Genomic DNA, 26884 nt, shown 5'->3' with positions numbered 1-26884 from the left:
GGGCCTGGCAGCCCGACACGTGGCTCAAATCAGAGGAAGACAAACACCAAGATCTGATGCGGGCATGCGGCGGTAAAATCATCTTACCTCATGCACGTAACCAGCCGGCCGGCTGCAGGTTGATCGAGTCTATGCATCCATGCATGAAACTTTCTCTGGTGAAACTGACGCCTGAGGAAAGTTACAACGGATGCCCAGTCATGGATAGGAAAACAAAGTCTCACTGCTGTTTTACTCAAGTGTTTCTTCTAGCCTCCGCGACCAAATTTTTGGGTACCCGGTCATTGCTCCAATAGTTCAATTCGGGAGATGATACTCTTCTGTCTTGCGATCTTGCCACCACCGTCGGCATCCATCGCCTATGGCCGGTGGCGACCATGCCGCCGATCGATGCGCCAGGCACCTTCGGCCGCTGACGTCGCCTTCGCCTCTATTCATCCTCCACTAAACTAATTCGGTTGCTTGGTGCAGATGAGTAATGGAGTCGATTAGGAGACCAGTGCAGATGATTAGGTAGAGCGTAGACACCTGAGTTGGTGCTGACGCCATTATCGTCTTCTGTAAAAATCCTACATGTGATGTAGCCACGCAAAAAATTTTATAACAAAACTGCAATCCAAGAACAAAGTACACGCTGACCAAGTGACCACTGACCACGACTCCTATCTTTTGTGTTCATTCACACGGGACTCCAAACAGAAACTGAGGTCAAGGGCCTAGAGTTCCAGCACAATGCAAGCCTGCCCTCCTCCTGGACAACCCCGAACCCTCTGCTGAAGAGCCCAGCCAGCATCTTGCCCTGAGCCACGTTGAAGCTGCTGAGCTCACGAGCCCTGAAACCCTCCAGCTCGGCACCGGCCCCACCTGCCAGAGGCTCATACTGCCTCACGGCGTCCTCTATCGTTGGGCCCAGCGTCTCCTTCTCCACGGGCCCCAGGCACGCGCCGTAGCCGCCGTCGCGGAAGCAGCTCTCCAAGGACTCCAGCGTGGCGGCGAAGTGCCGCAGCACTTCGCAGAAGAACTCCGCGAATGGAGCGAGACTGCGGTCGATCCTGAACGGCTCTTGTTCGATTAGGATCACCAGCTTGGGCCGGAGGATCTTGACACTGCCGAGAAGCTGCATCTGCAACCTGATCAGGGAGCTGTAAGATTTATCCGTCGTGTCGCATGAGACGATCACTGAGCCGCCGCCGTCGCCGCTCGTGGTGAAGCCACGCAGGTCCTCCTCGCTGCGCAGGTGGAGGGAGCTGTACCGGAAGGGGAGGTTCAGCGACCCCGCGAACTCCGAGAGCCACCGTGCGGCCGCGGGGTGCGAGCCGGCGGCGGCGGAGTCCGCGTCGTCGTCGGTCGTGACTACGGCCGTGAGGTGGAACGGCTTGCCACCATGGCGGGCGAGGTCTGACATGAGTGACGCCCATTGGACGCCCTCGCCGACGTTGAGGTCGACGACGTGGACGCCCGTGTCGTCCGCGGTGGCTTCCAGGATGGCCTGGTTGCCGGTGAAGTGCGCGAACTTGATGAATGGCGACAGCTCTTGCAGCATCCTGTACGCCGGCATCCGGTTCTCCGGTGCTGGTGCAGCAGCCAGATGGCATTCGGCGCGCGCGCCGGAGATCCGGGACCGCAGACCTCTGGCGAAGTAGCAGGCCAGATGGTCAGATGAGCTGGCCGCTGCATGGTGACAGCTTCTGCAAGGCACACCGGGGATGAGGTCGTCGAGCCTCGACAAGATGGCCGAGGCGCTGATCGAGTCCTGGGCCTCAACCGCCCTGGCGCCGGCGACGAGGAGGTCGCTTAAACTGCTCTCCTCCATGAACTCTTCTTGGACTGCCAACAGGCTGCCATTTTCTTGCCCTTCCAGCCTCTGATCAAAACCGCTCAATAATGGATCACCATTGGAGAGATCATCTTGAAGCAGCAAGCGATTGGCTTCTTGGATCATGATGTCCATGAACTCATGATCTTGCTGCTGCTGATCAGGGGAAGGATCGGCATCGCCGTTGCACATGTTGCCATTCTCAAGGGGGATCACTACTTGAGGAGACCACAGGAGATAGCTGCTCTCTTCATGCTGTGTGGGGAAGGGGATGAGAGGGGAGCAAGGATATGACATGGTTTCCATCTGGATGATGTCCTCAGAGAGAACGAACTGCCTGCTGGAACCTGTGGTTTCATACAGCTTATGTACACAATGAGGAGGCGAGAGGGTTAGGACCATTTCTTAAGAGGATGGAATTTTATATGTGGACCTTCATGGATTATGTAAGCTAAATTGTCTTACCTCGGAGCCTCGATTGGGCATTGATCTAGCAGAAGATGTACCATTTTTGTACAGTTCTCTACCAACTTTAGAGGATATGATGTGTCACTGTGTCATTTTCCTGTTCAATCAGAGTTGACAGAAATAAGTGAGAGCATGGCAGAGCATATTCCTGGAATGCTTCTAGCTACGTGTCAGCATGGCAGCATGTGGCACAATGTATTCCATGCATCTTGCAACATCCATGACAAGCGGCAATGTTGATAATTGCACAGAGCAAACCAAGTTGTAATCATAAGAGAGAATTGTGATATAGGTAATCCTTCTATGCCGTTGCAGATTTTCCTAGTCCCAGATTTGCCATGAACCTGTGTCATGACATGTAGATGTACAGGGGTGCAGACTCATTTGAAAAAAAACTAGTATTATCGTTGAATTAAAGAGGGGTAATGGATATTTAGGGGCGTTAATTTGACTTCCTAATTTACAATGGCATAATTCTGAGCACAGGACAGTAATTCATGGTCTATTGTGGCTAAGTATATACTGTGTTCTTCAGTCAGCTCTAGAATTAGTGTTGAAAGACAGCAAATTTACTTAAGACCAGATCTTTAAGAAAAATTTACTTAAGACCGGGCCAAGTACAGTTACTTTCTTATGCATCTGTGGCTGCCCAATTTTATAATACATGCGGCTCTGTGTGCCCAATCTTATAAAGATTGGCCAATAAGCTTAAGACACGGACCAGCTGCCATCTCTAGTTCTTTTATGTGCAAGTATATTACCAGCCATACAGTACTATTGTTTGCATATGAATATTAAACTCTTTGCAGTTTCATAATGTAGCATGTACAGCATTGATTCTAACACCACATCAATTTTTAAGAGAGATGCAGGAGAGGTAGCCAATAGAATGTAACTGGAAGAGAACAATGCTGCTTGTCTGAAGGCGTGGAGTTGATGCAGAAAGGGGACTCACACAGAACAAATGTGGGCCACTGAGATATTCTCGGTTCCAATCTACCTCTTGTTTTTCATCTCGACTTGTACTAAGACTCTTCTCTTTGGTAATTTAAAATTACAGTTAGCTACAACAGGGTTGAAAATCTGCAATATAATATTGAATGTTGAGATAGTGAGAAGTATATCGAAGCAAGATCTTGAATAAAGCAGCTCAGATGGTAAAAAACCACAAATGTTATGAGCAGCAATAACTGTAAACTGGAACAAAGAGAGGAGACAATTTTGTTGATCACTTGCCAAGCGGCACATAAATTAGATGGTATTAGAGGACAAGCTTAGATGTCACCATCCACACGCTAACAAGGGGTATCTTGTGATTAGCCCAGTGCCAGTACTCCCATGCATTGTTTATCGCAACTATTAATTTTTGTCATCATTAACCAAAACAAAAGGGGACATCAAAGTATCATAAAACAAGCTTGCACAGTTGGAAAGTGACGTATTTATTCTTTTACAACAAAAGATTCTTGGCCGCTTGGAACGCTTGCAAGCTACGCACATGAATTCATAATTCGTTTTGTGAGTGAAGAGGGTAAGAAGCCTACCGTGATCATTGCAACCATGAGGCAAACCAGGATGAAATCCATGGTACAAGTGAGCAGACCTGTAAATATGAAGGAAACTAATAGCCACAACTCAAACTTTCATGGGGCCATCATATATAGAGTTTAATAGAAATTATTTTGAAACGAACAAGGAAGTGACCGCATAGTCTACGTAGTATTGGTTTGGATGTTTGCCATGCTTATGAAATACTCTACCAACAATGACGTACATCAAATGAGTCAAGGCCGGCCGATGGAGACCTTGGTGTCATCCTAATCGTACCAGAGCAAGAAGCGAAGCATTACATTAGGGAATAGAACAAATCACAAATGCAGCACTGGATCAATGATTCCATCAGACCAATGATTCTGGTTGAAAGTCAGGGAATCAGCAGATTGAAACAATTCTATAGGACATGCAAACCTTAGTTGTTTTGTTCTCCCAAGGTAGGTGTCAACATGATGATCACAGAATCAAATAATCAGAAGAATCTAGACATCTAGTAGACATTCCTGACTGAAAAAAAGATGACTTGATATGGCTATTCAAGCACTTGTCAAAATGTGAATGGCAGAATTTTTTTTTTCAGTGGAAAACGTTCAGTTCTTGAGGAGAAAGGTAGGATGCGCCTTGTACTTGTAGCGATAGAAGGAAAAAAAGGGTGACAGCATACTAACCTGTTGTTTTCTATTTGAAATAGCCAGGCAGGCTCGAGTCTAAGGAATAAGTAGCTACGGCGCTCATCTCCTTCGCTTGAGCTTCTGTCAACACACCTGGTTTTGAGTCCTTGGACAGCTTAGTGCCTGTCTCCTTGTTGAGTTAGCGCCACAGCTCGCAGTCAATCTCTCAAAACCAGGAAGCCCAAAAGAACACCTGAACCCCAAAGAGAAGCATAATGCAGCAATCTGCATGCCAATCAGGCACTGTAAGATATCCGTATCACTAATATGAAGAAGAGGCACTAAAAGATGCAAATTATTGGGTAACAGGTAAGTTGGCGTAGAAAACAATAGAAGCATAATGAGCTCTGAAAGTGAAAAGTAGCACCAAACTCTCCTTATCCACTTGTATGAACTATACAGCCTACAAGTTGAAAAACCAGCAAGCAGCTGAAATAGCCTCTCTCTCTTTTTTCTTTTTTTTTAATCGAACCAGAGCAAACCTGCTCATTCTGAAGAAAACACAAGGTGAGAGTGCAGCTTAGGACTTGCAAAACTACATTAAATAGTAGCCATCACCATCGATATATGATGGTTGACAAAATGTGCAGCTAACACCATTGAAGAAAAAACCGACACAAATTCAAAAGGCAAATTCCTAACAAATGTACGAAGCAAGAAGACTGGACAGCAGGTATAGAACGAATTCCAATAAGCTGAAATAACCTTAGTAAGGCCGATCATTCTTTTCAGTGAGCTAGCAAGCAGGATCAATTTGACCATCCTAACAAGTAATATATCCAATGGCCTGTGTGTTCCAGAAATAAGGCTTTGGAAGCTGTAAAAGAATGTAGGTAAATGCTGTCGTGAACGTGTTTGTCACAAATACAACATGACCTTTGGATCCTGCGGCTTTGAGCAGCCTAACATTTTTTTTTTATCTTCATGTTCACCTGTCAAGTAGACCTAACAAGCTTACAAATGGACATCAGTGCATAAGGTTGTTGAGGGTCACTGCACCCATGCTGGTCAGCTAACGCAACAAAAAGTATTCTTAGAGAAAGCATGCCCTTTTGTTTCCTATATTGCTTTTTGATTTTTCATCTGGACTTCAAAAACGAGTTTCCTTCTTAAGACTTAAGAGTGTGCCATCCATAGTGAAAAGTACATTATTGATGGAGAGAGTCCGCTGTTCCTTAAAGGCGCGTGCACGTTTGGCAAATTCGGATCAAGCTATGATATTGGTTACTGTGTCATCACCTACACTAACACAGGGGAAAGTTTAGGAATTGCTGTTAGTGCTAGCGCTATACTTGAATGCTACAAGAGTTGTGACTTGTTAGTTTCTAGCTGAGATTAGAACAATCAACGAGTTCCACACGTTCCTCTTAATTTTTTACTATGAAACTTTATGCAAAAACCATCAAAGATTGACAGTGATTCTTCTCACTCAAAATTAGCAGACGTCAAAAAGGCCTGATGTGCAGTCCTCAAGCTGAGCACTTAGGCAATGCATGCACCAAAAGCCTTAAACATATATTGATGCTACCTGAAGCAAGTGTTTAGAATCTGGCCCTCTGGGCATGCCCCACTTATTGTGAAAAAAGGCCATACGACCGGGTCTTTTTTATAAAAAAAAAAACGCAGGTGCCATCCCCAAATCTTGTCGAAGTGGATATTTTTGTCCAAATAAATGGTTAATATTAGGTTAAAAGTGGGGAGGAAAGGTAAGATATGATAAGGGCGCATCACCACCTGATTTGATGCCCGCCCGCACCCCCCGCGCCCCCCCCCCCCCCCCCCATCAATCTGATTTGTCAAATGACTTGAGAGAGACCAACCGCCTGCCTGTCTGGCCGGTGAGGTCCAGAAAAAGCATGTTCTAGCCTTCAAGGAGAGCTAGTAAATCTCAAATGCAAGTAGGTCTATTATCTTGCTTTTGAACTAATATATAGCTTTAAACTATGTGATGATTTAGAATGCTCATTTTAAAAAAAAATCTAGTTATCAATAATTTGAAAGGTAATTCAAATGGAGACATAATCTGTATGGACTAGCCCCAGTTCATAATTTACCAATCACAATACAAAGCTGTTTTGCAGGTAATTCCAGGCATCGTGTATTTTGCCACTATTATTTGATTAAGATCTGACATACTAGCGCCAATCTGATGCACATTGATGCCTTGCTAACCAACTGTATCCGATGCTCATAGCAGCAACGTGTTTAGAAACCCAATATAGTGAACCAGAATGGAGCAGAACTGACAGATAACTAAATGCTTCCACTGGTAAGAAAACATGTACAGAAACTGTTAAGGGTAGTTAATTCAGTCTAGCACATTACTCCAGAAACCAAAAAAATTACAAAGATAAAAAAAGGAGATTATGTCATACAGGAATTACTTGCTGATTAATGATACAAGAGCTAACTACCCTACCAATGAGGCATATGCATACATTGTACATTAGCTATCTTTACAATGCTGAACTGCAGTTGGTATGTGATAACATTGGCCCTGATATTGTCCTCAAATGAAATCCATGGAGTCGTTTAGGGACTGACCACTCAGCGACTGGCCCCCATTCGATGGACTCTGGTGATGATGGTTTTGATTGTGATGCTGAGCCTGGTGGCCACCAAAGTACGACATCTGCTGCTGCTGCTGTTGCTGCTGCTGCACGAAATAGGATGGTATCTGCTGCTGGAGTCCACCATTGAAGGGGTTCCCATTTATGTTCACGGCGTGCCCTGCAGCTATCTTAAGTCGCTGGACTTCTTCTCTCAGGGCTTCGTTCAAAGCTGTAGAGGTAGAAAATGGAACATGTCAATGTGCTGATTCCCTAAATAACTAAGACACTAGAATTGCTCTATCTCGTTTTACTAACAGATCAATCAATTTGTCAGTAAAATCAGAGATCTTGTAGCACAGAAAGTTTGTGTTTAAGAACATGCAATGGTTACAACAAGGAGGTCAGAAATAGTTTCAATGGAGTATCAGAGCATACCATCCCGCAGTTTAGCTTGCTCTTCCATGGACTGCAATCGAAGTTTGAGCTCTCTGTTCTCAGCAGTTAAACCAGTTGTGTCCCTCTGGGTTTGAAGTAAATCGCAATACATCAGATATGAGGATATTATATATGTGAGGAACAAAAGAAATTGTTGCATCATAAAATGTTAAACAGCATATTCGCAGAAGGGGTGGAAAGGGGAAAAAAACTGCTGGCTTAAACCTCCCTATCAAATAGTCTCTGACATACAGAAGGTAGCAGTGTATTTAATAACAATCAGTATTAAGTACAGCTCACACAGTTTATTAAGATAAAACCACGATAACTTCCGTTATTGTGAAAACGTATCTATTATCAGAGGTCCTACCAGTATAGAAATAAAATTTTGTTTAGAAGTTTAAGTGGTACATGAAATTGCAAATTACCAAGATGAATTAAACTCAGCCATCTCATCATCAATCATCTTGTTTCTTTCTTTAGAGCATAGTGTTACTCCTGGACTGTGGGTTGCCGGCCTTGCCTAACCAAATGGTGGGTTACTACTCAAGTTTTTCTTGACAGCGAAATATTTTCTATCTGTGACCACTTAATCTTCAGCAAAACCATATATATCTGATTCTATCCACTTCATTCAAATCATAATCGGCAATCGAGCTTCTGTGGGCCATTTGTGGTGGGTAATGACCTATCGGGCCCCAAACATTCTCTTTACCTCTAAAACTACTAGCCACATTGAATCCCACCTAACTCCTTTTCCCATGCCAATTACAATTCCATAGGCAGAACAATATTGAGTAAAGGAAATAAATGTTTAAGCTGTGATTAGATATTTAATATCAATATATACACAAGCTGCCCCCATGCACCCCCACCCTAAAACACCGTGCAACTTGCCATATAGATTCCAGAAAAGATATGGGAATCTTAATAGAAAACCAATTTACCATGTCTTTCTAACTTACCATGAAGGCACAAACAGATTTAATTTCAGTGCATACTCATGTCACGATTTATTTTCTATCAGCACATCTATCCTTGGAACAGATTCCCACTAACTGAACTGTCCCAAACATGTAAAATTCCTTTGTCACAAACAATGCCTAACAATATGTTACATTTAAATACTAGGTGCACATGTATATACATAAACATTAGCTTTTCGCAATATGGAGAAACTAAAATTTTCAGCATGTAACTGCATTTGCATTCTTAAAGGCTTGTGCAATCATTTAGAAATGTTTAATAATTAGGTATCCACAGCTGTTCATTGTTCAGTTTGAAAACTCTCACCTCCCTAGTGTTTTGCAGCTAAGAGCTCCGTATGCAAACTGAAAGACTGTGTTATTATCCAAAAATATACCAACTGTCCAATCCAGTACTAGTACACATTACATGGCATGCTAAATTCCTTAAAAACTTCTGGGTTCTGACAAAAGTGGCAACAATAAAGCTACTCCAAATTATTGTTTGATGAAAAAGTCATTCAGTAGTGTATGGATTTGATTCTAAAAATGCAATTATCCTATAGCATAAACCAGGTACTTGACTCCACACAGCATTAAAAAACTGTAGTCCCACCAAACATGAACCAAGCTACTGCACAGAAACCAGCAACATGTTATTACCCAAGTACAACAAAACATGTTATTAGCCAATATACCAATTCATCAACCAGTTTAGCTGATTTTGGCAAATATAACCCTATACCTGGAGAAGAGTGAGCTGCGCTGACAGCGTAGTGGCCTCGGTCTGCAGAGTCTGGACCTTCCTCTCCAATTCACTAGTATACTTGATCTTCCTCTCCTTAGACCTTGCCGCTGACTGCCTGTTCGCCAGAATCCTACGCAACAGCACCAGCACAAGCTTAACATAATTTGGTGATAATGATATCTCCAACCCTAAAATCTCGCAATTATTGTTCTTAAAATGATGCAGACAGCTCAGGTTCCATAACAGATAGCACACTAACACTAGCAGCAAATCGCTACTAAACTTTGAGGACTCAACGTGCATACATGCTAAATTACAGTATTGGATAAGAAGGCAACATCCAGATCTGGGAAGCATCAAATATCGATTGACGGGGGATAAAAAAGGGGGGAAGCAGGCCAAATTTTCCCAACCTCTTTGCGCGCTTGGGGTCGATGAGCGCGAGCTCGGCGATCCTCTCGGCGGGCATGGCCTTCTTGGCGTAGTCCGGCAGGCCGCTCGAGAGTGCCGACTCGCCCTCGAACGGCGAGCTGGCCCCATCCATGGACCCGCTCCTCTTGTGCCCAGCCCCACCTCCTCCTCCACTTCCCGTGCCTTGCAAGGCGAGTCCCTCGAAGAAAGCGGCGTCGAGAGAGAGGCTCCGCGTGTGGGACCCTCCAGGGGGGCGGGGCGCGGGCGCCGGGGCCGCCTGCGGCGGCGCCGGGGGCGGGGTGGGGTCGGAGACGGCCGGGGAGTCGTCGGAGAGCGAGGGGAAGTCGAGGTCGGAGAAGGAGAAGTCGCCGTCCGGGTCGAGGAGGAGGTCCGCATCGGGGAAGCGGAGGAACGTCTCCGAGTGGGCGCGCCGGTGGTGCCCCCGGGGTGCGCCGCCGCCGCCCGAGGACGGCGCCGGCGCGGCCGGCAGCGGAAAGCGCGGGTCCATGTCAGTCGGCGACGGCGGCGAGGTCCTCGGCTAGCTCGCACCCTCGCGGCGGCGGCGTTCCGGCGCGTAGCCTGTCTCGCGTGGGGGCTGCGAGGAGAGAGAGTGTGTCTGCGTGAGGGCCGTGTGTCGGGTTGGTGGGCTGGCGTACGTGTGAGGAGTAGAAGGGCGGAGGACGCGGGGTTGCTGCCGCTGGACACCGCGTGGTCGCGGTTCACGGCCTTGACACGGATCTCGAGGTGGATGGACGGTGGAGGAGGGTCTCCGTTGGTGGGGAGGGTGCAGGGAGACAGGGAGCGTGGGAATCTTCGCGTGGAGTCTGCGGGATGGACTCGGTGTACGTGGTCCAGGTCTAGGCAAGTCAAAGGTGCGAGGGGGCTAAAAGCGTCATTTCCGCGGTGGGAGCATGCCTTGCCGCGTTGTTCCTATCGGGCAGCAGCGTGCTGCAGCAGACGCGGGCCCCCGGGCGACTGTTTGCCGGTGCCTTCCGAAGCGGCCCAATGACGCGTGGGTCCCACATGCCAGTGCGGGTTCCTGGTGCCTCTGTGTCGTGTCAGTTGGATGGCGGTTGGGTCTTGCGGTTTGGAGAGTGTGGGGGCCAGCGCGTAGGGGCCTGGGTCCCTGCTGTAAAGTGCGTGTGGGGGCTGGGGGAGGACGACGACCGGGCACCACGCCGGCGGCACAGTTGGCACGCCATGGCGGTGGAGCTGTGGAAACTGGAAGGAAGGTCGCGTGAACTTGCATCCCAGTGGCCAGCGCCCTAGCTGGCGGTGGAGTGAGAAGCTTGCTATCTGGTGTGTCGTGATGTTCATAAGCTCACAAACAGACTGCTTACCATAGGGCTACAAGGGGTTTGCGTTTGTGTTTGATTATGTAACTTATGTCTAAATACAAATTATAAATGTAGAAAAATTAAAATAATCTACCGTTTGAAATGGAGCGAGTAATTAACAAAGTTCAAACATCTTGCGAGGTATCACCAGGTTTGTCCGAGAACTCTCGATCTATCTGGAACTAAGAGATTGATATCGCACCGAGCCTTCATCCAAAAGACCCTATTTTTGGGATGGCGTGGACGCATCATGCACGAGATCGTATGGTTCTAGCTTGCGTGATTAATATACCTATAGTATTTCTTCTCATATTAAAACAACCATTTGCTTGTGAGACATGGTGCAGGCGCAACGATTCGGTTGATATGGGCCTAGGGCCACTAGAACCATGGTCCTAGATGTGGCCCAAAAAGCCTCTTATACACCCTCTTTTTCTTCCTCCCATGGTCCAACGAGTATTTTTGTGCAGTGGCCCCAGGCGTCGGTGGCCCAAACTCCGTTCCCAGCCCAGCAACTCGCCCATCCACACATCCCGTCGACCTGCTTGCGTCCGACTCCGAGTCGACGACGAGAGACGGAGAGAGAACGAGAAATCGGCCGCGTCTCCCATCTCGTCCTCTCTGCGCGCCTGACCAGCGAGCCCTTCTCCTCGCTCGGCGCTCGCCAACCCTAGCTAGCGGCGGCGCGCACCAGGCAGCCCGAGACCGCAGCCACCTCACGGCTCCCAGGGACCTGGATCGACGAATTCCCAAACCGCAAGGCCGGAGGGCGGAGCCGACTCGCCGACGAGGCCGGACCGGCGGGCGCGCGCCGGCGCCTAGACCTAGAGCAGGATCACTGCGGTCATGGGGTCCTACACTGGGTCCGCCCCTGCGGTCATCGTAATTGCTCCACTACTGTGGTCGTGGGGTCCTGACCCATTCGTTGGTTTTTGCAGCTGTGAACCGCGTTGATTTGGGGATTTGGATCGCCGTTGGTAGAGTGTGAAATGGTGGACTTTCTGCGACGGCTTGCTGCTGGCCTGCTCAAGTGCTGCGATCTTGACATACCCAATCGGCCAAAGGGCCTTGAGGAGCCCGAACGTCTGGCCAGGGAGACAGTTTGTATGTTCTCTTTTACTCTTGCTTGCTTCTGTGGAATCAGTCTGTATGTTCAGATGCTTGTTTCATATTTGTTGTCTTTTATTCAGCAGCGAATATCATGTATTTGCAGTTAATGTAAATGAAATCGAGGCTTTGTACGAGCTGTTCAAGAAGATTAGCAGTGCCGTGGTTGATGATGGCTTGATTAATAAGGTCTGTAAGTCCTCCTAATTTCTTTGAGTGTGAAGTGGCAGTGAATGGTAATTTGTTACACCTGAACCATGATGCCTGATCTAGCTTGAGGCTTTGACTGTCTTATCTGCAGGAAGAATTCCAACTAGCACTGTTTAAGACAAACAGAAAGGATAGCATGTTTGCTGATCGGGTATGTACACCGGAGCCTTGTACCTCTAGTTAGTGAAAACTTGTTATGAAATGAAAGTTCACTGTTGCTCAGTTCACCATGGTGTTCAGTCTATTCTTTCCCAATTATTGTTTCATTTGCGCTATTTGGGTCACATTTTTTTGTATTTGTGTGTTACAAAAGGATCAATGGTACACCATGTGTTTTGTGAACATTTGCATTATGGCAAGCTATCTAGAACAGTGATAGGATGGCATGGATCCTGAGCTTTTTCAACCTTCAATCATGTGCTCATGCATGGAAACGTATATTTCAATGTCTCTGCTTGTGTAATCACCCACTTGCAATCATCGTGATGGAGGCCCAAGTGTGAACTCTCTGCTTTTATTTTTGGGTTACAATTTTGTTTGATTTCTGAAACTTGCATATGTACACTTCTTTTGGGTTGACCTGAAATCAACACTAAGGTATCCTGTTTTCAATTCATTGACTTAGGTATTTGACTTGTTCGACACCAAGCATAATGGAATTCTTGAATTTGAGGAATTTGCTCGAGCTCTTTCTGTGTTCCATCCAAATGCACCAATTGATGACAAAATTGATTGTAAGCCTTGATGCTTCACTTTATTTATCCATTTATGTATCCTTGATAATGCCACATAAGTGACCGAGTATCAAGTTACAGTTTTTCTACTTGATAATATTTCAAGATAAGATGCTGAGTCATTACTGCTTACTACATATCCATGAAAGGCTGTTGGCTGTTGGATTCATTGGGATATCCCATGTGTATGTGGACATGATTGGTAGCAGGAACTGCTATGCATGTTATTTTCTACAGTTTTACTAAAGATTGAACATTTTTAAAAGCTGGACAGACATTCATCCCCCCTTCACAAGTCAAAATGGACTGCCACTAAACTCTATTTGTTGCAACTGGGAATAGTTTCTTTTGATTTGGTTACCTGTTGAGGCTCTGTAGGTAGGGAGAGGCTTGTAGAGTATATTAGTGCAAGGCCTGCGTCTTTGTTTCCAAGAATATATGAAATCTTTAGTTTTGGAACTTTTCTGTTATGAACTATTTAGAATGACTTTATAGTTAACCAATTCAGCTGATTCTACTTTGAGAAATCATGTTTGTGTCATACTAAGTCATTCATCCTCATGAACTTGTCTCACATCAACTTGCAGTTGCTTTCAAACTGTATGATCTCAAGCAACAAGGTTTCATTGAAAAGCAGGAGGTACCTTCTGTTTGCTTATTCTAAATAAACAATTTGTTCTGTGCTATATGTATTAGTGCATGTGATTGGTTTGCATGTATTTTTCCCAATATGTGCTATAATACCCCGTACGTGAGTGCCATTATTAATACTTTCAAGTCATGTTCCAATTTTAGCATATGATTTACCGTCATTGAAATTTGGAGTGGTAATTTCTCAAGTTGAACTGAACAAAATTGATGATGTTGAACATTATGAGTCTCGGAGGCCCTCATACACTACTCCTTTTATGGATTGTTCTTATATTTGCTTGGAAGAAGCATATCCAATTTGGCAACAAATGCAGCCAGCAACACTGAAAATGTTGTGTTGCACCTTCTTGATTGTCAGGTCAAGCAAATGGTGGTTGCAACACTTGCTGAATCAGGAATGAATCTTTCAGATGATATTATTGAAGGCATTATTGACAAGGCATGTCTGAGTACATGTTTTTCTGTATAGGGTATATGTCTATTGAATTTATGCTTAGTTGCTTACTCAGCAAATCCTCATTTTTTATATTACTAGACATTTGAGGAAGCAGATACGAAACATGATGGGAAAATTGACAAGGAGGAATGGCGGAACCTTGTCTTGAGGCATCCATCTTTGTTGAAAAATATGACTCTCCCATATCTCCGGTCAGTACTCTTGATGAGTTTGCCCTTTTCTTGACAATTTGAGTTTACTCCCTGAATTTCTACTTGGGTTCCTAGGGATATATTTGAAGCTCAGCATGAAAATGATGTTGCATTTTATCCCTGTTTTTTGCTGTTTTAACTTAATCCTTGCATGTTAGATCAACTAATAGAGTTTGTCGAAATATATCATTCTTATTATTGATTAAGTTTTGAACAGGGATATTACAACGACATTTCCAAGTTTTGTATTCAACTCTCAAGTAGAGGATGCATGAGATCCCGAAGACACCATTCAAGCCTCTGGGGCACCAACAGAACAGATTCTGCGAGGGGGCACTTGTGTGCTATTATTTCCTTGAAATGTAAATTTTGTGTGGTGGCAATGCCCTTCCGAGGGTTCTTTCTTTTGTATAGTATTGTTGAGTATATTCTACCCAAGATTTCAGTATGAACAATCTCTTGTCATGTGTTTATAATATGTTCTTCAAATATATTGTTTAATTAACAAGTTGCACCTGCTGGCATGAAAATGTCAGAAAATGAGAAATGGGTAGTATGTGATTATTTCCTGGATCAACTGTTTGTTCGGACTTCGGATCTGCGTCTGCGTCCGTGGCCACAAATGCATCGGTACGAAAAATTCATGGTTGTATGCTTAAAGTGCTAAAAATTGCCACATATTTTCTGCCACACCTGGCTAAGGTTAGGCGCTGAAATTCTGCGCCACACCTTGGCATGCTTAAGGGAATCTTACCTCACTTTTACAAGTCATTGACGAGTGGAATCTACACAGTAGAAAAAAAATCTTGCCATAAATATGGATAGAAACCAAACGCACGCCTAACTCGGTTAAACCTGCCTAACCTTAGGTGTGGCAACTAAGGCAGCGAACCAAACATGCCCTCAGTTTCATCGTCATTGCCTACCGCCCTATCTCTATCTTCAGGATGGCACCAACACGGCGTCGGCACGGTCTACCTACCGTACAGTAACCACCCCCCACGAGGTACTCTTTCCACTTTTATTTAGGTATTCTAAGTTAAAGGTAGCTAATTTTGATCAAATTTATAGAAAAATACGACAACTATACTATCCAATATATGCAATGCTTTATGTTGAATTTAATGAAATAAATTTAGTATTGTAAATGTTATTATTTTTTTGATAAATTCAGTCAAAGTTGATCAAATTTGGCTTAGGACAAATATAATATGACATATAAATAAAAATAAAGGGAGTAATTTAATAATTAATACGTAGTGATGAGATGCAGGAGTACCAAGATACCTTCAGTTTTTGGACCGACAATCACTTCCCAAGAGTGCTTGTAGCCTGTACCAATTGAGCAAGCCACTGCGGTCCGCAGGCAGTTACAAAAAGCTGAAGTCCATGTGCGAGTGCGACCGTTCTGCCCAAAAGCTCAATGAGAACAGCCTTAGGCAGTCGCAAAAAGATCAAATCCATGCGATTATTCTGCCAAAAAAAACTAGTAGAAAGCAACCTAGACAGACAGAGATGGACTTATAGGAAATTGAACAGGAATACGTACGTCTCAAGGGACAGGAACGCTGTCACGCAAGGAACAAGAGAATCCTTTGATGATGGTCACAGGGGCGCGATGAACGGATGGGATAGCAGCAGAGATCAGGTCAGGTCACACGCACGAACACAAAGCCACAGGCTGCTTTGGCCGGAGATGAGCTCCAAGAATCACAAGTTCGTAAAAGCGAAAGGGCTCTACAGGAAGCTCAGGCCGATCGGTCAAAAGGTCCAAGGCCGCTCATCATCATGCTGCTAGAAAGGCACAAGCCCACGCTCCGTCGCGGCATTTGCCTAATCGGGATGGTGGGGTTCCCGAGCTTAATCATTCCCAAAGCAGCCAAAGATGATCTAAGAACGTACTTCCGCTAGAATGTAAAATTATGGTTCTAGCGCAGAGCGCGTACTTGCTCTCCATCAGATTCTGAATCTTGGCTCGGTATTGGCATGCATCCATTTTAGAGTATTTTGTGTACGTATGCATTAGTGCATTAGTGAAAATCATGATTGCTTGTGTAAATGCGTCTCAAAATAATACGTGTTTATGTGTGTGAGGTGGCGCTATTTTGATGTGCACTAAGTTAAGTACCTTTTATTCAATTTCTGTTGTGTTTAGGAGACATGAATGTGTGCATGTATGAAACCATAGTGTCTCTCAATGATTTCATAGCTGCGTCCTGCGTACTGCCTAGGATTGCGGCATCCTCCTCGGCCAAATGTAGAAATCCAATCACACCCTCGTCACCGTTGAAAGCAAGATCCAATGATGCAAGGTGCCTTTAAAAATTGGTCTTGAAGGTTTGGTCGTTTGGGAGAAGAGTGTTTTCTGTTTTGTACCTTGGCTCTTGTGTGTGTCAGATTCGGTTTCTTAGAGATTTTAGAGTTGGGATAAATCTGAGTTCAAATGTACAAACTCATTTATCTAATCCAAATGTTTGGTTTGGCCGCCTGGGTTCATGGAGCTTAACCCTACCCAAAAATCAGTATATTTTTGGTGGAGCCTATACTCACTATCCACCAAACTTCAAATACTAGGCTCGATATGGTTCAAAAAGAGCTTCTTCCATTTAATTTCTATATAACATGCGTAGGAGACGCGATCGTTTGTTACGAGGTTGGTACGTTCAATCTGAGATTGTACCAAGCTTCGATCTCGAGAGTTGATGAGAGAACCCAAATCCAATCGCGGACGTTCGGCCAAATCCTCCGGTCCTCCCCATTAAACCAGATGGGGTCGTGGCTGGCCCCCACATCGGCCAAATGCGGTAACCCAACGCTGATCACACCGTCCACAGGACCACAACCCAAACCGCACGGTCCCACCCTCCTCTCTCTTCGCCGCCTTCCTTCGCTAATCCCCGCCATTCCAGGGGGAGGAACGCCATCATTACCTTCCTGGCTTCCCCTCCTCTCCCATCGGTTCGTCTGCTTCCCGTTCTCTCGGCCATCACCCGCTTCATCCTCCCATTTGTTTCTCGCCATCTTGGGGGAGAAGAGGGCTTTGTTGGCGCCTTCAAAATCCATACTTGGAGGTTTCGGAAGAAGAGGGTTTTATGCCTCGGGTTCCTGGGTGTGTGTCGGATTCTTCTTCTTGGAAGATTTGCATCAGTCTGAGTTCCTGAGGCTGGGCGGTTCTTGGAGACAAACTTGGCTAGGCTAAAATGGTATGTGTCCCATATCTTCTCCCGCGGTTTCTTCCGTGTTTTTATTGGTTCTTCGCGGAAGAAGTGTGGACTGAATCGATTCGGTAGGCAATGCGCCAAGAAAGATGAGTTCTTGGCGACCGATTGCGCGTGGACAGGAGGGAGCATTTGATCTTGGCCCCGACCTTGATCTGGATGCCCCCCACTGTGCACCAAGGTTGGGGCATTACTGATGCGAACTGCATTTATTGTAGTGTCCTAATCGTTTGATTTCGTACTCTGATATTCATCAGTCCGGATAAAAAATTCGTCTCTGGAAGTTCAACCCTTTTCAACTGCTCGGGCAGAATTCTCTTGCTCGGGCTGATTGAGGACCACAGCTTAAGCTGGTTTCTTTGCGTAGAATCTAAATCCAGATCAGTCTGAAGTGGGGACTGCTCAATGGCTTCTGTATCTAATGCTGCACAAGCTGCCACGGATTCGGCGTAGCCGCATCGGGCTTGTTGATTACCTACCAATGACAACCTTTGGCCTTTTAGATTACAGCGCATGCGTGACGCGTGGCCTCACTGAGCATGACACTCACTTCTCGTCGATGCACTAGAGTGGGCACTGAGATTTGATCCATGAGTAGCAGAGTATCCATGTCTCCTGTCCCCCATGGCACCAGCCTACAGATAGACCATTGGGCTAATAGAGCATGAAGGTGTTACAGTTACAGCAGGAGGAGTAACTCTCTCAACCTCACTCGTTTGTACCTAGGTTGGCAACCAACAAAACATGGTCTAATTTATGCATATAGCTCATGGTAAGAAATGAATTACAAAACAGCATAGCTACAAACTTATGGCAAAAGTAATGGTGGACAAAACGTGAATGTTTGTTTCTTTAGGGTGTCAGCTTTGAATCTGACTTGCAATGGAATTCCATGAATTTCCTCTTAGTGAAGCATGCGTTCAGGCGCGTTCTCTAAAAAAAATGGAATTCCATGAAGCGGTTTTAGGTTGGAATTTTGGAAAGTGTCAAATTGGGCTAGTTCACTCTCTGAAATTTATCTTTTTTGTTTTTCCTTGTACGACTTGTGTTTTAGTTTTAAATTTTGTGGGGTTTGACCTGACGTAGTAACCCATTACAAAAATACATCCAATTTTTCATGATTCTTTTTTAGGTCGGGTATCGAACATTGGTTTAACCCTAGTAAACCAAAATGCATGAAATAAATCTCAAAGGCTCTTAAAGTATGTTTCTAAATAGGGCATGATATAATCCATCAGCTTACAGAATTGGAGCTTATAACCAAACTTTTTTAGGGAGAACCAAAAATGACAAATTTTGAAGTATTTGTTTGTCAGTTATTAATGTCATGAGGTAGTGATACAGTGGTGGAATGATCACGTAACCAGTAACAAACAGCACCTTTTTTAGGCAGATAATCATGTGTTGGTGCACAGTACAGCAGGCATTTCGAATTTCGATTTGGCAATGTCAAGGATGATGGCAGTTCTTGTAATGTATGGGTTAGGCGCGATGCAGTGAAGGAAAAGCGGACATGAGGTCAAGTAGCAAGGCAGGAGATGAAATGATGAATGCATCGCAAGAAATATATTTCAAGCCGTTGCATCTCAAATAATTATGTTTAAACCTTTTGTTACTATTTTGTAGCAAGTTTAATATTTTGAGTAGTTATTAATGATTTAATGTGGGCAAACTTTGATATCGTACTAGATAATATGCGAATATCATCAGGCAGTTTTATCATGTTATCATGCAGTACTTCTACAGTTGATAGTTTATATAACTAACCACTTTCACATTTATGCAGAACAATGTGTGTGAAGTGTGTGGAGATATTGGTTTCAAACATCTTCTTTTGTGTTGCACTGACTGCAAGGGAGCTTGCACGCACCAGTATGTTTCTTTTCACCATAAGGATGCTTTCTTGTAATAAATGCAAGAATGGGAACAGATAATAACCTGGTCCATCCTTCTTTAAGTATATGCAATTGTCACATGGTCTATTAAAACTTTTGCTGCACCTTTGAATCTATGTTGTTGAATCCAATTTTTATGTTTCACTTATTAAGGGTATACAGCCCACGATATATTTGTTCTCTTGATCTCTTATGAAAGTTTTATCATAGATCACATCATAGATCACATCAAATGTGTTTTTTCTGTCGTTTAGTTATGTTGGTACTACTCAGTTTTCCTTTTTTAGATTTAAGAAAAGTAATGCCCTGCCTTTTTCTTATTACAATTCATCATTGATGCAGATACTGTTTGGACAAAGTTCTATATGATGCATCATTAGTAGATTGGTTGTGCAATGAATGCCATCAAAGGCATAGTGAAGGTTCTTACAGCAGGTCTCTAGGGAAGGTGTCAAGTGAAAGGTCGTCAAATCACACCCACTTTGGCTCTACATCACAGCAACCAATTATCAATAGAGTGGAGTCAGCCAGAGTTTTTGGTTCATGGGGACAACGAAAAAGTAAGTCCTACACAGCTAAAAGTACATATCTGAAGAAAATCAATTCTTCCAAGATGAATTCTTTGCGCCAGAAGTGCATTAGAAAGAAATCAAATACGAGAGGCATGAGCATCAATAGAAGAGGATGCAGGGATGCAAGTATTGCCTGCACCAGTGGGAAGGCATCACATTCTTGCAAGAGCATCGGGGCAGAAACAGCTGAGAACAAGGATGGGAATCGGCAGGTTGCCAATGAAAACTCTGTTCAAACTTTGAAGTTGAACAATGATGCTGGTTCAAATCATTTGACACCAGGATTAAAACAAATCAATCACCTAAAGCCACATGATGACAGATCAAAATGCATGAAGGAAATGAAAATTCTTGCTTCAACATTGGATAATTCTAATGAATCAGAGCCTTCTAATATGAATGAATGCTTTGTTACTCATGAAGTTAATTCGAAGGCAGGGAATAAACCATCAGATGAACCCTTGGTGACCCATCAAGTTGGGGATAGACGAGGGGAATTCACTATTGCTTCGTCTCAGAACAAATCAAGAGGTGATGTCCATTTTACTCATCGTTATCCGAACCAGCAACATGATTCGTTCAAGGCAAACCAAAATCTGAATCCTGGGTCAGCACCTGAGCTCAACCGAACTGGTCAGAGTGATCTCGAAAGAAAATTTTCGTTTTCTGTTGGCAAAGCAGCTGTAAACCAGGTATCAGGGTTGAAAGATAACAGTGGCACAATCTTATCTCCCAAACACACTGATCATGACAAACAAACAAATCAACACGCTCCAGTTATCTGCAAAAATATGAAAGATAAGTCCGAAAAAGATCATAGAACTGTGGTAGGTGCACATCAAAACAAGTATTGTGCAAGGAACAAGGACAAACTTGACCCACATGGTGATAATAATATCAATGTCCTAGATGACTTCATGTTAGAAAGAGAGAATAAACAGATCAGACCCCAGCTTGATCATGAGGCTAGCAATGAGTTGCAGAAGAAAAGCATAGCTGCCAATGGACCACAGCCTTTCACTCCACAAAATGACAGTTTAGGCAAAGCCATGTCAGATTTATCAAATATGGGTGTGTTGCCAAAGGAAAACAACTGTCTGCCATCTATGCGCATTGAAAGTGATAATCTGATGAAAAACCACAGTGGACCATCAAAGCTATTAGATAAGGATAATTCATGTTCATCCTTAGAGATCTCCTCAGAAGCAATTGTTATTAAGGCTAGTGGTACAGAAGTAGAGATTTCTGATACTCTTGAAAACTTTGGCAAGGTCAAACCAAGAAAGCGACGGCGACTCATTCTCAATGATGACGATGAAGTTGAAGAAAAGAAGGCTGAAGATGTGCGGAAGGAAAATGCCGATCCTCATCCTCCTAAGTGTGATGAACCAATGACAAAGCATAGGGTAAACACTGAATATTGTGTGGAAGAGGCTGTACAGACTGGTGAATTAAATGATCAAAATCTCATGAATGGTAGGCCTGTGAAGAGAAGGAGAAGATACATAGCTCAAAATGAAGATGAAGAGGATATTTTATGTTCTGCAAATTCTGAGTGTGCTCTGAATGAGGCTACGAATCGGTCTCTAAATGATGGTGCAAAGATGGTGCCACAAACTTCAGTTGCAACAGATCATTCCCAACAATGCAGGCCATCTCATTCAGAATCTGACGATCAACAATATTACATTTACTCGCAAGCCCTTGATGAGCCTGTTTGGAGGTACGTTTGATGATATTTTTCTATCTTTGAATCAAAGCAAATTCTTTTTGTATAAAATGGTGATGTATTCTATCTTTTTGTCAACAGTGGAGTCTTTAAGATAGACACTGAAGTGCTTATGTTGGATGCCCACTTGTCCACGAAAGCATGTCAGAGAGTTAGGGATTTATCAACATCGTTACAACCAGTAGTTGAATTAAACAAGCTCCCCCGGTCACAAGCCTGGCCAAAGAGGTGGAAGTCTTTTGGACCTACTGATGACAACATCGGGTTGTTTTTCTTCCCACATAGTTTGAGGTGTGTTTGTGTCTCTTATTGCTTGCTTTTCTCCTGCTTGATGTGATTCGATTTACTCATATTCTCATCGTATCCCAGGCAAAATGAAGTGTCAAACAGACTAGTTAACAACTTGATCAATAGTGATGGTGCCTTAAAAGTTACAGTTGGTATCGCGGAGCTACTAATCTTCCCCTCTTCTTTATTGCCGGAACAATACCACTGTAAGTTTCCAATTGGATAATTTCTTTTTTCTTTTTGCCTGATTCCTCTGTGTTCCGGACAATGCATGCACCTATTTAGGATGCGGAAACAGATTATGTCCAGCTGTTATGATATTTCTACTTTAAAATTTTTCCATGTGAACCAGTGTTGCTTTTGATATTTGTTTATGCGGGCAGTGGGAGAAGAGTGGCCTCTCTGGTGCGCTGCTGGAGCTAGGGACCTCCAGAATTTGCTGGCAGGATAGTGTAGGATCTGTAACACTGCCTTTGCCGGTCCCAAGCCCGCGATGAGAAAATGTGGAGGGTTGTGTTAGGTCTGGCGAACCAGCGTAAAAAAAATCAGCCACTCTAATGGAAATGAAACTCATAAGAAATTCGTTGGGGCGTAACCCTCTTAGCGACGCGCTACATCGGAACCTGGGTGTGGTGTTAAATGGGCAAGGGCCGGGTCGTCATAACCTCAGGGGCGCGTCGTATCGTGATCCGGGTACGATGATAAGTGAGCAAGGGTCGGGTCGTCGCAGCATCTGTGGCGCGCTACATCTGCGCTCGGGTGTAGTGAAAAATGAGCAAGGGTCTTCGCATTTCTCTCGACGGGTGCGAAGGGTAAGGAAGCTAGCCGAGCCAACTAGGATTCGTCTAGATAGTTGGAACGTAGGGTCTCTAACAGGTAAGTTAAGAGAACTAGTCGATGTAGCAATTAGGAGGCGTGTAAATATTCTATGCGTGCAGGAGACTAAATGGAAGGGCCAAAAGGCGAAGGAGGTGGAGGGTTCTGGCTTCAAGCTCTGGTACACGGGGACAACTTCGGGTAGGAATGGTGTAGGCATCTTGATCGATAAGAGCCTTAAGGATGGAGTTGTAGATGTTAGGAGGCAAGGCGACCGGATTATCCTAGTGCGGTTGGTCATTGGAGATTTGGTTCTGAATGTGATTAGTGCCTATGCCTCTCAGGTAGGTCTTAGTGAGAGCTCCAAGAGTCAGTTTTGGGAAGACCTTGATAGCATGGTTAGTACCGTGCCTATCAGTGAGAAGCTCTTCGTAGGAGGAGACCTCAATGGCTAAGTGGGAGCGACTAATGTAGGATATGAGCGAGTACACGGGGGTTTCGGGTATGGTAGTAGGAACGAGGGGGGGGGGAGGATGTTTTGAATTTTGCGGTGGCCTACGACCTGCTGTTAGCGAATACCCTCTTTAGAAAGAGGGAGTCCCATCTAGTGACTTTCCATAGTGGACAATACTCGAGCCAAATCGACTTTATACTTGCTAGGAGAGAGGATAGACGTGCATGCTTAGATTGTAAGGTGATATCTGGGGAGTGTGTTGTCCCCCAACACAAGCTTGTGGTGGCGGATTTTCGTTTTCGGGTACGTGTCCACCGGGACAAACGTGCCAAGATTGCGAGAATGAAGTGGTGGAAGCTTAGAGGGGAAGAGGCACAAACGTTTAAAGAGAGGATGCTAGGCGAGGGGCCTTGGGAAGAAGGAGCAGATGTAGATGATATGTGGCTAAAGATGGCGACATGTGTTCGGAAGGTGGCCTCAGAAGTGTTTGGTGTGAGTAGGGGAGGTAAGCAGGAAGTGAAAGAGACTTGGTGGTGGAATGACGAGGTGCAAAGGGCTATTAAGGAGAAGAAGGATGCGTAGACAAAGTACCGAGAGAAGGCGTATGACAAAGTACCGAGAGACGTCATGTGGTGGGCCTTGAAAAAACACAAAGTCCCAACTAAGTATATTACCCTCATCAAGGATATGTACAAGGATGCGATGACTTGTGTTCGAACATGTGATGGCGATACCAGTGACTTTCCAATTAAAATAGGACTACATCAGGGGTCAGCATTGAGCCCTTATCTATTTGCTTTGGTGATGGATGAGGTCACAAGGGACATACAGGGTGATATCCCTTGGTGTATGCTCTTTGCTAATGATGTGGTGCTAGTTGACGAGAGTAGGGCAGGGGTTAATATGAAGTTGGAGCTGTGGAGACACACGTTAGAGTCGAGGGGGTTCAGACTGAATAGGACCAAGACCGAGTATATGATGTGCAACTTTAGCCCGACTAGGCATGAGAATGGGGACGTTAGCCTCGAAGGTCAAGTGGTGGCCAAGAAGGATACTTTTCGGTATCTAGGATCAATGCTTCAGAAAGATGGAGACATTGATGAAGATGTTAGGCATAGAATTTCAGCCGGTTGGTTGAAGTGGCGGCAGGCTTCTGGCGTCCTCTGTGACAAGAAGGTGCCACAGAGGCTAAAAGGTAAGTTCTATAGGACGGAGATTCGCTCGGCGATGCTATACGGTGCTGAATGTTGGCCTACAAAAAGGCGACATGTCCAGCAGCTGAGTGTAGCAGAGATGCGTATGCTGCGTTGGTTCTGCGGGCATACAAGAAGGGATAGAGTCCGGAACGAAGAGATTCGAGATAGGATTGGGGTGGCACCTATCGAGGAGAAGTTGATTCAACATCGGTTGAGATGGTTTGGACATGTACAACGGAGGTCTCCCGAGGCGCCGGTGCGTAGTGGAGTTTTAAAGCGGGGCGATAATGTAAGGAGAAGTAGAGGTAGACCTAGACTAACTTGGGACGAGACGGTTAAGAGAGACCTTAAGGAGTGGAATATCGCTAAGGAATTAGCTATGGATAGGAGCGTTTGGAGATTTGCAATTAACGTACCTGAACCAAGATCTTTGTTACTTTTTGTTTAACCCCAACTCTTCCTTTGGCTTGTGCTCTTTTTGTGTTTCTTATTCTTATTTTCTGTGGGTTTCATCTCTAGCCTACCCCAACTTGCTTGGGACAAAAGGCTAAGTTGTTGTTGTTGTTGTTGTTGATAGTGTAGGATCTGTTGTCTTTTTGGTTGCTTCTTTTTTTTCGGTATCGAGCGTATGTTCTAAGAGTTTTTTTTATAACAACATTCTAAGAGTTGTTCAGAGGGTGGGACTTGGCGTCACATCTCTTTTTTCCCCTTATATAATGAATGATACACAGCTCTTGCATGTTTTAGAAAAAGTATTGCTATTGTATAGCCTTGTATTATATTGTATCACAATATTTTGCCCACTTTTCCAGTTACTGATCAAATTGTCTTGAACTTTAGTTTTCCAGGGGAATCACTACCTGTGGGGAGTGTTTAGGCGAAGGAAAGATATGGCTGATGAAACTGTCCTTGTCAAAGAGCAAGATGGTTCAGTGAAACATGCCGTAGAGCAAGGGCAACAACAAGAACAATATCTTTTGGACCAGCGGGATGAAGCATTTTATGAGTCATCAAACCAAGAAACTTTTGCTGTGAAGCATGTTGTGCATATTGAGAATCAGCTGCTGGTGGAGTGCGACCATGAGGCAAAAAAGGAGGCTGTGGAAGCTACCACAAGAGAAGGCACTAACTCACCTGGCAGGAGTTGGTCCTCTGCTAAGACGGAATCTGCAAAAGTTCGATCAGACTGCTCTGTGGAGCCAAGAAATGATAGTGAATTGGATGCGCTTGGAGACTTGGACCAGCAAGAAGACTTCACCTCTTTGCCTGAGCGTAATGCCTCAAGTATTACTGAACAATCAAGTAACTCTGGACCTGCTACAGCCAGTACCAAACTGATCAAACCTGTTGAGCACGGTCATGGACAACCCCACTCAGGCTCAGAACCGTCGACACGAAAGCTGTTTGGATTTGTCAATGCCCAGACACCAAGATCTCAGCAACTAATCCAGGAGATGGTCAATGAAGGTGAACTGTTGTTCCCAGTGCCAGAGATTGCGACTACTGATTCCATCACAGGCCACAGCACTGGAGCTATATCTTCTGAAATGAACCCTGACATCGAGCGTCCAGATCTGCTGTGTGATCCCCCTCAGGCCTTCGACTTCGTATCCATGGGACACAGTGAGCCCGGTGCAGATTCTGAAGCCTGCCTGGATCTGTTCCCGGTGCGACAGGAACATATTGGATGGGCTCCCAGGGTGGAAGTTAGCACGGAAGTGGACCTCGACCTGTACCTTGGCAAGCAGCCGCAAGCGCCCTCCTTGCCACCGCTGCTCTGAAGCTCACTGCGGAGTTTCTTCTGTACAGGACTCGCTGGACGAGCTCGATTTTGTTCAGAATCATAATGATTTTGTTCAGAATCATAATGTGGTATTGTGTCTCGTTGTCTCCCAATGGTTGTTGCTTCCTTAGGTTACTGCCAGCGCCTGTAAGTTTTGTAAAGCAGTGCAGGGGGCTTCCTTGTGATGAGTTGGTTTTTTTTGGTGATGTGGATCCCAGACAGTAGGGGTAGCACTGAAGAGCTAACCATAATGTTGTTGGCAAAGTGCGTTCATTGGTGTATTTGCATTCAGAGCCTGTATTAGGTCAATTCTGTTTGTTGTCTGGCCGTTTTGGATGACAGGGTGCAGAGTTAAGGTTTGTAAATTTGTATCAAGAGGTAGATGTGTTTGCTCAGAACTTGACAAGTTAAAGTTGTTGCTGGCATGGCTTCGCTGATAGTCGTGAGTAACACAGGAGCAACCCGGCCCTTTGCCATCACCACCACGGCAACATATATGTTTCTTTCCAGAACAACTCGATTACGTATGTGAGCGTGTGACTTTGGGTCTGTTTGATTTAGCTTTTGGCTGTGGTTTTTGCCCTCCAAAAGCTAAAGGCCCCAAAGGGGTTGGCTGTCCTAAAAGC

General features: G+C 44.8%; 4 protein-coding genes across 6 annotated transcripts; 2 read left to right on the top strand and 2 right to left on the bottom strand.

Moving 5' to 3' along the window:
* Window positions 1–590: 590 nt before the first annotated feature.
* On the bottom strand, window positions 591–4435 carry LOC112887538 (nodulation-signaling pathway 2 protein-like). Of its 2 annotated transcripts, XM_025953726.1 has the most exons (4): window positions 3829–4435; window positions 3240–3367; window positions 2282–2381; window positions 591–2179 (listed from the first exon to the last, which is right to left on the bottom strand). In XM_025953726.1, the coding sequence occupies exons 3-4, from the start codon at window positions 2300–2302 to the stop codon at window positions 680–682; spliced, it is 1521 nt and encodes a 506-aa protein (XP_025809511.1). In that variant the 5' UTR covers window positions 2303–2381; window positions 3240–3367; window positions 3829–4435; the 3' UTR covers window positions 591–679. The 2 variants fall into 2 exon arrangements, with proteins under 2 accessions (XP_025809511.1, XP_025809510.1); XM_025953725.1 differs by having other exon boundaries at window positions 591–2381.
* Window positions 4436–6743: 2308 nt separating this feature from the next.
* On the bottom strand, window positions 6744–10265 carry LOC112884383 (transcription factor VIP1-like). Its single transcript, XM_025949761.1, has 4 exons — window positions 9623–10265; window positions 9207–9339; window positions 7497–7581; window positions 6744–7290 (listed from the first exon to the last, which is right to left on the bottom strand). Exons 1-4 carry the CDS (start codon window positions 10126–10128, stop codon window positions 7019–7021), a joined length of 996 nt encoding a protein of 331 aa, XP_025805546.1. The 5' UTR covers window positions 10129–10265; the 3' UTR covers window positions 6744–7018.
* Window positions 10266–11480: 1215 nt separating this feature from the next.
* LOC112884385 (calcineurin B-like protein 6) lies at window positions 11481–14823 on the top strand. 2 transcript variants are annotated; one of them, XM_025949763.1, is made up of 9 exons: window positions 11481–11808; window positions 11896–12061; window positions 12171–12253; window positions 12366–12425; window positions 12900–13008; window positions 13596–13648; window positions 14018–14098; window positions 14195–14307; window positions 14525–14823. In XM_025949763.1, exons 2-9 carry the CDS (start codon window positions 11947–11949, stop codon window positions 14580–14582), a joined length of 672 nt encoding a protein of 223 aa, XP_025805548.1. In that variant the 5' UTR covers window positions 11481–11808; window positions 11896–11946; the 3' UTR covers window positions 14583–14823. The 2 variants fall into 2 exon arrangements, with proteins under 2 accessions (XP_025805548.1, XP_025805547.1); XM_025949762.1 differs by having other exon boundaries at window positions 11482–11820.
* A 2402-nt stretch (window positions 14824–17225) lies between these two features.
* LOC112884382 lies at window positions 17226–26633 on the top strand. The gene is made up of 6 exons (XM_025949760.1): window positions 17226–17510; window positions 19312–19397; window positions 19763–21715; window positions 21803–22012; window positions 22091–22215; window positions 25316–26633. Exons 1-6 carry the CDS (start codon window positions 17508–17510, stop codon window positions 26254–26256), a joined length of 3318 nt encoding a protein of 1105 aa, XP_025805545.1. The 5' UTR covers window positions 17226–17507; the 3' UTR covers window positions 26257–26633.
* Window positions 26634–26884: the final 251 nt, after the last annotated feature.

The sequence above is a fragment of the Panicum hallii genome, chromosome 3 (assembly GCF_002211085.1).
Source record: "Panicum hallii strain FIL2 chromosome 3, PHallii_v3.1, whole genome shotgun sequence".
Taxonomy (NCBI): domain Eukaryota; kingdom Viridiplantae; phylum Streptophyta; class Magnoliopsida; order Poales; family Poaceae; genus Panicum; species Panicum hallii.
This window is presented reverse-complemented; position numbering and strand designations above follow the sequence as displayed.

Bases quoted from the DNA above. Each gene is read 5' to 3' on its own strand.
- LOC112887538 (XM_025953725.1), bottom strand. From the start codon at position 2,218: ATGGTCCTAACCCTCTCGCCTCCTCATTGTGTACATAAGCTGTATGAA.
- LOC112884383 (XM_025949761.1), bottom strand. From the start codon at position 10,128: ATGGACCCGCGCTTTCCGCTGCCGGCCGCGCCGGCGCCGTCCTCGGGC. The intron at 9,340-9,622 runs GTTGGGAAAATT...GCTGTTGCGTAG, and splicing joins GACCCCAAGCGCGCAAAGAG to GATTCTGGCGAACAGGCAGT. The intron at 7,291-7,496 runs GTATGCTCTGAT...CTACCTCTACAG, and splicing joins GCAAGCTAAACTGCGGGATG to CTTTGAACGAAGCCCTGAGA.
- LOC112884385 (XM_025949763.1), top strand. From the start codon at position 11,947: ATGGTGGACTTTCTGCGACGGCTTGCTGCTGGCCTGCTCAAGTGCTGC. The intron at 12,062-12,170 runs GTATGTTCTCTT...ATGTATTTGCAG, and splicing joins TCTGGCCAGGGAGACAGTTT to TTAATGTAAATGAAATCGAG. The intron at 12,426-12,899 runs GTATGTACACCG...TCATTGACTTAG, and splicing joins ATAGCATGTTTGCTGATCGG to GTATTTGACTTGTTCGACAC.
- LOC112884382 (XM_025949760.1), top strand. The intron at 19,398-19,762 runs GTATGTTTCTTT...TCATTGATGCAG, and splicing joins AAGGGAGCTTGCACGCACCA to ATACTGTTTGGACAAAGTTC. The intron at 22,216-25,315 runs GTAAGTTTCCAA...CTTGAACTTTAG, and splicing joins ATTGCCGGAACAATACCACT to TTTTCCAGGGGAATCACTAC.